This window comes from Clupea harengus, chromosome 11 (assembly GCF_900700415.2).
Source record: "Clupea harengus chromosome 11, Ch_v2.0.2, whole genome shotgun sequence".
NCBI lineage: Eukaryota > Metazoa > Chordata > Actinopteri > Clupeiformes > Clupeidae > Clupea > Clupea harengus.
The window spans coordinates 77134-87133 of record NC_045162.1 but is presented as its reverse complement, the minus strand read 5'-3'; the positions used below and the strand labels follow the sequence as shown (position 1 = coordinate 87133).

Here is a 10000-nt window from a genome sequence, read left to right as displayed (position 1 = left end):
TATGTTTCTCTACTCTATGTGTGTGTGTGTGTGTGTGTGTGTGTGTTTCTCTTCTCTATGTGTGTGTGTGTGTGTGTGTGTGTGTGTGTTTCTCTTCTCTATGTGTGTGTGTGTGTGTGTTTCTCTACTCTCTCTTCTCTCTCTTCTCTTCTCTCTTCTCTACTCAAAAATAAGTACTACACATAGGAAAAGTACTACACATAAGAACCAAAAAACACAATATATACATACGATACAAATATATAAACAATGAATGTAAAAAAAGTAAAGTGGAAAGTGGAGTGCAAAATGCAAAACAGGAGTGCAATGTGAATGAGCAATGTGCAATGTAATGTAATGTGTGTTAATGTAACACAGACTTAGGGTGTGGGGGGGGGATAAGAGTCCAGGTCAGGTGGGGGGTCCCGGGCCTTGCACATGCTCCGTGGTCCCAGTCTGACCACCCCAAGGAAATGTCAAAACGGTAACCACAGCAACCAAGACCTCACCAACATATCACCAAAAACATGAGTTAGCATGCTAGCAATGCTTTTTTATCAGTGCCAGCTGTACTGCTGTTAGTGTTTAACGTTTCTACCTTCAGTGGTTAGATTGGGACCAAAAGTCCTTACTGCTGCTATGAATGTTTTCATACTAGTAACCATACCACTCAATACTAATCAATAATCCCATACCACTCAATACTAATCAATAATCCCATACCACTCAATACTAATCTAATCAATAATCCCATACCCCTCAATACTAATCTAATCAATAATCCCATACCACTCAATACTAATCAATAATCCCATACCCCTCAATACTAATCTAATCAATAATCCCATACCACTCAATAATCAATAATCAATAATCCCATACCACCAATAATCCCATACCACTCATTTGACCCAGGCCTAGGTATTGTTATGTCTCTACATTGTCTGTTTCATTTCTGTTTTATTTTTTGTTTTCTCTCTACAAATGTTAGATTTGAAAATCGCTGATTTAAACTCATCATAGTTGCAGTCATGAGTGTTTTGCATACCGTCAACTTGTAGGCCGTAGTCCTCATAACATGTTAAACTTTACAAGTCTGCTGAAGCCCACAGACGCTGTATTTGCAAAATACACGATTAAAACTTTTCAAGCACTGAATCAAATAGCTAAGAGAGTGTTGTCGTAAGATTCATCTAATGCATTCATTCATAAATACATGTAACTGTGCTTGAATGGACAGAGCAGCTTTTTTCATAAGCTCTTCTGACGTCTGAGGAAGCTTCAGAATGGAATGTTAATGAAAGCCTTAGGAGTGGCTGAATGCAAGATTCATTTAAGGGAGCATGTTTGTAAATTAGAAAACCCCTTAATATAAATGTAGGGCTTTTACATAGTTTCAAGGACAAAAAAAGGGGGAATGAAAGTGTATTTTAAGTGTTTTGTAGCCAAGTCTCACAAACACACACACATAAACACACACACACACACACACACACACACACACTGTTTCCAGCAGGTAACTTCCTAACTCTACTGACAGTGTGAGCACACAGGTGGGGTTGGTGTCCTAACATGGCTTACTCATTCTGCTCAGGTGCTGGGGTGAGTTACTATGGCAACCGGCGTTGAGAGGCGTTGAGAGTTGTAGGCTCTTGTAGGAGTGGCCCTTGGGAACATTCTTTGCTAAATCACGACCTGAAACCAGTTCCCAGCGCCCTGTGTGTGTGTGTGTGTGTGTGTGTGTGTGTGTGTGTGTGTGTGTGTGTGTGTGTGTGTGTGTCTACGCCGGCGGGGACTAGACTGTGGGAGGTGCAACAGGTTTGCCTACAGGTAGGCCTCATCTGTCTGCGACCGGCCTTTCAACACATTGGGCTTGTTGGTGTGTGTGTTTCTTCAGAAGCAGTAAGTGTGTTTGCATGCGCGGTTGTTGGTGTGTGTGTTTCTTCAGAAGCAGTAAGTGTGTGTTTCCGTGAGTGGGTGTTGAACTACAAATGTCTGCTGGAAGGGTCTTCAGGCAGGAACCCCTCCCAACCGAACAGGTGAAGTCAGGTGAGTGGCTCTTTAAGCTGATGTCTAAACATGTCTAAATCTCAGAATGAAACTGTTTACTGTTTAGTAACTCCCATTATCTACCTTTGCCATTTTCTGTTTCTACACGTTTGAAATCTAGGCATTCCGTGTGTATAAAGATCAAAAGCAAACGCAATGGCTGCCAGATATCCTTGGTGGAAATCTTTCACGGTGAAGAAGAAGAGAGACGCCGCAGCGCAGGACTTGGACCGCGAGACCAACACCGAGAACGCGCCCGACGGCTCCACACCACCGGACCCGCTGGATAACAACAGCTCTAGTTTGATCTCTGACGACACCTATGACGACTCTCAGGTCGAGTCCGCGTTCAGTGAGCACACCTCCCGGCGGAACCTACGAGTGTCCCGCTCCGGTCGATTTAAAGAGAAACGGAAAATTCGGGTAACTTTACCCGAAAATAACAACTTTTATGACACTACCACTGCTGTGGCCAAATAACGACAATGAATTGTTGCGAATGGGATCTGGGTTTATGCATTTTACACTTACATTACACTCTGTTAAAACTGAAGTTTTTTGGGAATGTGATTATGATAGGGTCTGGGGGTCTCAGGGCACACCGGGCTATGAATAGCATGTAGGCTCTGTCTCCCGTAACTGGATATAACGTCTACTGTTCTCCGCACAGCTAAGGATTTAAAACTAGCAAAAGGGCTGAAGTTTGAAAAGCCGGATCGCCCTGGCCTATTTAATTGTTTGTCAGTAATTTGTGTTAAATTGTTGGAAGGAAACGTATTTATTGATTGATTGAAGTTGTGCAATGATTATTATATGAAGGATACCTTTGGTGTTGGTGACGAGAGTTAGTGCTAAACATGTTATTGGTATTATTGTAATTGATAGCTTACCGTCAGCTCACACGTCCATAAAGAACCATGATCCATAATGCCGACATGTCCTGCAGTAACCTGCCTGGTTCGCAGGTGGATGCGGGTGTTGTTGGCCCTGGGGTGATACTGCCGGCCGGGGCGAGTTTGAGCTGGTGTTCGTTGTGTTTCAAAACACTGGTCTAGGGCGAGACCGGCACGGACCGGCACAAACCGCATACTTTCAGCGTGTCTGTGCCGGACCCTGGGCATCTTTTGAATGTTTCTATTCCAGTTTACATCGCGTAGGTCACAACCTTCGATCAGCAAAACAAGCACTACTGACCGTAGACCAGCGTGGGTTAATGATGCCGTAGACCAGCGTGGTTTAATGAAGAGCACCGTTACCTGTAGGGGTGGGGGGAAGCGTGAAGCAAGTGTTGAGAGTGTGTCATCGAGCACCCTCTGTGTTGTAGCATTGAGCAATTTACTGAAGGACATTAATGTTTAAATGAAGTACTGTTCATGAAATACTAAAGGACATTAAATGTTTAAATGAAGAACTGTTCGTGAAATAAAGAACTACCTATTGTCACCACAAACAGGTCATCAGTCAAATGTTGTTTAGTTACCAAGTGACAGTGAATAAGCTGTTGTCAACGGGAGCACTCCGCTGCTGTCAACGGGAACACTCCGCTGTTGTCAACGGGAGCACTCCGCTGCAGATACATACTGTACCCCTTAGGGGTGATAAGGTGTGATGTGTGTGTGATGTGTGTGTGTGATGTATGGCCTTGTCACATAACCTTAAGATAAAGATGATGAATAATCCTTGGGGAAAATGTAAACAATGTCACGTGACTGCACGTATGTTCGGCAGCAGCATTGTTCAAGTACACTTCCGTCTCCAGCTGGAAATACCACCACTCCTTGAAATGGACTAATTTAGTTATTTATTTATGAAATATCAGCACTCCTTGAAATGGACTAATTTAGTTATTTATTTATGAAATATCATCACTACTTGAAATGGACTCATGTAGTTATTTATTTATGAAATATCATCACTACTTGAAATGTACTCATTTAGTTATTTATTTATGAAATATCATCACTACTTGAAATGTACTCATTTAGTTATTTATTTATGAAATATCATCACTACTTGAAATGGACTAATTTAGTTATTTATTTATGAAATATCATCACTACTTGAAATGGACTAATTTAGTTATTTATTTATGAAATATCATTACTACTTGACATTTAGTTATTTATTTATGAAATATCATCACTCCTTAAAATGTACTAATTTAGTTATTTATTTATGAAATATCATCACTACTTGACATGGACTCATTTAGTTATTTATTTAGGAACAGTAACAGGTATGGGAATAGGCAAGGGCGTCAAACTGTAGACCAATTTATTTCAATTACTGGTAACCCTTAAGCTCCTTTAACTTGAAACTGTCTATAGAGCACGGGGAACTGACTGATAGATCCTTTAACTTGAAACTGTCTATAGAGCACGGGGAACTGACTGATAGATCCTTTAACTTGAAACTGTCTATAGAGCACGGGGAACTGACTGATAGATCCTTTAACTTGAAACTGTCTATAGAGCACGGGGAACTGACTGATAGATCCTTTAACTTGAAACTGTCTATAGAGCACGGGGAACTGACAGATCCTCCCGCACACAATAGCCCTGAGAGTCATTAAGGGATCATCCTTCAGCACCACACTACAGGGAGGTGTGTGTGTGTGTGTGTGTGTGTGTGTGTGTGTAAGCGCATAGAGCATCACTGTCTTTGCCAGGCAGACGGCGACTTTGTCCTGCACATGGGTGCGGTGAGTGTGAACAGCTTGCTGGCAGCAGCTTCCCCAGAAATGTGATGAACAGGTCCATTCTAATCTGTCCCCCTAAAATAGTAGTTAACTCTAATGTGTGTTATGTAAGGGTGAACCAGAGTTGGGTTATTAACTCTAATGTGTGTTATGTAAGGGTGAAACAGAGTTGGGTTTGTTCTGTCACTCGTCAGGGTCATGCCCTGCTGCCATGGGAACGGAGGTCAGGGTCATGCCCTGCTGCCATGGGAACGGAGGTCAGGGTCATGCCCTGCTGCCATGGGAACGGAGAGTGTGAATGAGGCAGCTGGCTTCGAGGACGCTATGGTTCCACCTCAGAGCACCAAGGGGTGAGAAGCTCTCACCTGACCCTATCTTCATCTTCACCTTCATCGTCATGCCTAACACCTCACACAGCCCTTTAAGTTTACTCTCAATGGGATTCCCAACCTCCAGTAGTTTGGTTGTTGTTGCTAAATTGGAAGTGGCTTTGACTGAAGCGTCCAAGTGCCAAATGAGTCCATGTGAATGTGTCCATGTGAGTGTGCGGGCGCCATGTAAGGTTGCCATGTTGGAATGCCATGTTTCTGATCTCCTGCATAGAGCTGACACCTAATGGCCAGTCTGGTCCCAGCCTGGGGAGGGAGACGTGCTGTGCAAACAGCCCAACAATGAGACTCTCTCTGAGACCACGAGTTTGGTGCAAGAGATTAAAGATGGAGTCAGCGATTCCAATTCAAAACACTTTATTGTCAAATGCAAAGAATTTCTCCCCACTGTCCTCTAGCTGTCCATTCAGTGTGTGTGTGTGTGTGTGCACTTAAACACACTCAGGTGTTCATACACAGTCCTCTAGCTGTCACTCAAACACACTCAGGTGTTCGTACACAGTCCTCTAGCTGTCACTCAAACACACTCAGGTGTTCGTACACAGTCCTCTAGCTGTCACTCAAACACACTCAGGTGTTCGTACACAGTCCTCTAGCTGTCACTCAAACACACTCGCGTACACACTCCTGCCATCCGCTATTCCAGCCAATCAGCACGTTACTTGAGGAGCACAGAAGGAAGGGGTGTCGTTGAGATCAAGAGAATTCAGAAGTGTATCTGCAGAAGGCTGTGAATGGATTGAGTCACGCAGCAAGACAGCGAGCAGATGGCGTTCACTTCAGTCTCATTCCAAACAAACTCAAACAGATGCTCTCACTCAGACGCCTGTCTAAGAGATACACTGAGAGTACAAGAGATGACACAATAAATATACACAGAGAGAGACAGGCACTCAGATGGGGGACGGAGAAAGAGAGAGAGGAGGGGGGGGAACAGATGGTTAGACCTCACCCGTGCTATTCTCCCCTGCTGTGTTGGAAGAGACAGAACTCCCCCTACTGGTGATGAGTAGAACTACCTGCTATTCTCCCCTGCCGTGTTGGAAGTGTAGGCAACACCAGAACAGCAGCAGAGACAGCACTCCCCCTACTGGTGATGAGTGGAACTACCATTCTCTTCAGAGGCAGGGTGATGCAGGATTAGGGTCAGGGTTAGGGGCTGGGTGCTTCAGGCCCCCGGGGAGGGGGGGGGGGGGGGTTAGGGGCTGGGTGGTGCCCCACTATGCTGCCTGATGCAGGGCTGGCTGGACGCTAGGGAGGCTTTCCTTGGAGTTATATTTGTACCTACCCCCCAAAGCACTAACATACATTTATGGGACTCATGTCAGCTGGATGTTGTATAAGTAGCACACACACATCAAACTCATCGAACTCAATGTGTGTGTGGGGGGGTAGGGGGGTAGGCAGACACACACCATCTAACAAGCAGAGTCCTGGGAGAAAACAGAAATGATCAATTCATTCATTCTACACACTTTCACACCCATCTTGGTTTGTTTTTTTCCTATACATTTTGAAAATCTAAAAAATGTCGTCCATGGGACGGGAGACGACACTGCGTTACGCTGAAAATGCCAATGACGGCATATTAAGGGGTCAAAGGTCGACGTGATGTGCGTTAAGGTGGCTATAGCTCGTCGTGTTTGTAGGTGAACTCCCGGGAGGAGATAAAGCCATCCTGGTCCTCGTCCTCCTTCTGGAAGATGTCCTCCACCATCACCTCGTGGTGTGTGTCGTTGGCAGGGTAACCGTGTCTCTCAAACTCCTTCCTCAGGTACTCCTTCACCTGCTCACACCAGGGGAACAGCACACACACACACACAAACACACACACACACACACACACACACACCACACAGGTCCTTTCAGATATAAGCAGATGTATATACTGATTCACACACACACACACACACACACACACACACACACACACACACACACACACACACACACACCTATTTCACTAACCCTAACCTGTTCAAAAGAGGGGGAACAGCTGCTGCTGTAGCTCACATTGGACATCACACACACACACACACACAGACACCACACACACACACACACACACACACACACACCACACACACACACACACACACACACACACACAAACATCTACCTTTCAGATATAAGCAGATGTATATACTGATTCACACACACACACACACACACACACACACACACACACACACACACACACACACACACACACACACACACACACACACACACACACACACACAGTCACACACACAGATGACCATGAACCAGTGCGTACCTCCTGCTTGGAGAGCTTCCAGTCGTCGTTGAGGTCCATCTCCTGGAAGGACTCGTGGGAGCGCGGCCCGTTGCGGATCTCGATCACCTCGATGTCGAAGATCAGGGCGCTCTCGGGCGGGATCTTACCTGAACGCCAACGCAAGGGGCAAACGGACGGGCATGTTAACGCCAGCACTGAGAGAGGAGGGGCAGTTTGGGGAGAGAGGAGAGAGGAGAGAGGAGGGGTAGTTTGGGAAGAGAGGAGAGAGGAGAGAGGAGAGAGGAGGAGAGAGGAGGGGTAGTTTGGGGAGAGAGGAGAGAGGAGGGGAGGAGGGAGGAGAGAGGAGAGAGGAGAGAGGAGAGAGGAGGAGAGAGGAGAGAGGAGAGAAGAGAGGAGGGAGGAGAGAGGAGGGGTAGTTTGGGGAGAGAGGAGAGAGGAGAGAGGAGAGAGGAGAGAGGAGGGAGGAGAGAGGAGAGAGGAGGGGTAGTTTGAGGAGAGAGGAGAGAGGAGGGGTAGTTAGGGTGGGTGGGGGTTCACCTTTGCCCTCCTTCCCGTAGGCCAGGGCTGAGGGGATGGTCAGCTTCCTCTTCTCCCCGGCACACATGTCCTGCATGCCCTTATCCCAGCCCACGATCACCTCGCGGATGCCCAGCGTGAACCACACCGCGTTCTTGTCTCCGTGCTCACGGCTGTTAAACACACACACACACACACACACACACACACACACACACACACACAGATGCCCAGCGTGAACCACACCGCGTTCTTATCTCCGTGCTCACGGCTGTTAAAGAGTCACAGTCTTACTATCAGAGCTTTCATGTTTCACTTCATACCAGGCTGTCCATCAATGCATTTAACACTGAATTAAAGAAACCTACGCCGTAATCCCCTGTTAGTTGTTATAAATCACACCCAGATGCATGCTACGACTGAATTAGTACACCATAATAATAGCATGCTACGACTGAATGAGTACACCATAATAACATGCATTTCTGTGGTTCTGCACAGATGTATCACCTGGAGTGGAACATGGTGCCGTTACTTTCCAGATATCCATCGTAGTGAACTAGAAGTATGTCCCCGTATTTGGACTTTCGATGACACAGAAAGGGCTTGTACAGAACTTCAATCTTCACCTCTGGTTCCGGAAGTTTTGCACAGTCCACATTTAAGAGGACGAACATTAAAAGAAAACTAAATAGGATTGGCGACATGTTTCCTCTTAAAAAAAGGGGCTCGTTGCTCTGATGTGAACACAACCCAAACCCGTTAGCTAGTTGCACTACGCCGACTACGTGGCATGCAACTTTTCAAGCATTCCAGGACTAGTAGCAACATCCCAGGTTTCCCTTGTAGACTTGTGTCACCGCCCACCTTCTTACTATTGGTTTGTTTTGTTGAAAGAAACGCCTTATATCATGAGAAGTCACTTCTGATTGGAACTCGTCTCAGTAACGTCCACGTCCCGCCCTGTCGCCCCCAGCTGCTAACATTCTAGGCGTTGGTGTGAATGGAGGCGAAGGATTTGAGTAGCGAACTCAAAGTGCTGTGACAGGACGGCTTACGTGTGATCACATGGAACTGAATTCACGTACAATTTACGCCATTCTAGCTCGCTGTTCATACGAGATAAGCCTGGTAACTAAGGCTGGCAGATCTACGATGGAATTAAAGTGAGATTCTCTTCTCAGGACTCATTGCATGCCGATATACTATGTGACCAACGAAAGAAATCAAGGCAATATGGAGGGAGTACTTCATAAATGGACAAACTATATCAGTGGTATGTTGCTTTCTTTAATATCGTCCCTGTCAAACGTCATGTATAGTCGAATGTTTGTATGAGCGGCATATAGCTTGTTAGCCAAGAAGCAGTTTAGCTAAGAACAAGCTAATCTAGCCCAGCTAATTTGGCTAGCTTTTTAAATGTTTATATATGTGACCAAGTCGCTAAAGCAGCTAAATGAAGCCACAATGTTGGGCACTTTATTTCTTTGCAGCCTTGATCATCTAGCTTTTACAGTAGCCTAGTTGGTTGTAACTTGATCGCGTCCTTAAACCTCTAGCTAGCCAGTGAAGTTAATCAGTTAGCCTATCTGTTTACTGCAGATTGTGTTAACGTTATCATTACCCATAGCTAACATGCCAGTTAACGTTAACTTAAAACAAGTAAGCTTGACAGCAAATATTACATACGTTGATGACAAAGGTAACGATTGCTATTCTTTACAAGCAGTGATCTAAATAGTGCCACAGCCTGTTTTGTAACCGGTGTTCCAGTTCAACTGGTTATCATGTTAACTGGTGATGATGTCTGTTTACTTTTCGACTTGTCTTAACTCACCTGCTGTTGTTGTAGATGAGCACAGTCGCAGATTCGTCAATCCTATAAATATGGTTGAAAGTCAAATCTGGCGCTCCACTTTGTTGGTCAATGAAGGCGAACGAATGTGTCAGTGTTTGAACTGTCAGATTGTCTGTAATGATGCCTTCAAAAATATATAATTAGAATGCAATGAAAATGGCCACTGTGGGTCCGAACCTAAATTAAGATGAAAACCAATGAAACTGGAACACTGTAATGTATCTTGAACAGTCATACAGAGACGCTAAAGT

At 45.2% G+C, this 10000-nt stretch overlaps 3 protein-coding genes across 4 annotated transcripts in view; 2 read left to right on the top strand and 1 right to left on the bottom strand.

Moving 5' to 3' along the window:
- The first annotated feature begins 2184 nt into the window (after window positions 1-2184).
- Window positions 2185-2508, top strand: LOC116222323 (proline-rich protein 15). Its single transcript, XM_031575959.1, has one exon. It carries the CDS (start codon window positions 2185-2187, stop codon window positions 2506-2508), a length of 324 nt encoding a protein of 107 aa, XP_031431819.1.
- Window positions 2509-5630: 3122 nt separating this feature from the next.
- Window positions 5631-8694, bottom strand: fkbp14 (FKBP prolyl isomerase 14). Its single transcript, XM_012818190.3, has 4 exons — window positions 8402-8694; window positions 7913-8064; window positions 7394-7521; window positions 5631-6901 (listed from the first exon to the last, which is right to left on the bottom strand). Exons 1-4 carry the CDS (start codon window positions 8596-8598, stop codon window positions 6743-6745), a joined length of 636 nt encoding a protein of 211 aa, XP_012673644.1. The 5' UTR covers window positions 8599-8694; the 3' UTR covers window positions 5631-6742.
- A 222-nt stretch (window positions 8695-8916) lies between these two features.
- The window catches only part of plekha8 (pleckstrin homology domain containing, family A (phosphoinositide binding specific) member 8), a 15919-nt gene continuing 14835 nt past the window's right edge, over window positions 8917-10000 (top strand). Inside the window, exon 1 of one of the 2 annotated variants that reach the window (XM_031575777.2) lies at window positions 8917-9167. In XM_031575777.2, the coding sequence (XP_031431637.1) occupies window positions 9086-9167 (82 nt within the window). In that variant the 5' untranslated portion in view covers window positions 8917-9085. The remainder of the gene's footprint in view (window positions 9168-10000) is intronic. The other variant, XM_031575776.2, reaches the window with a different exon arrangement.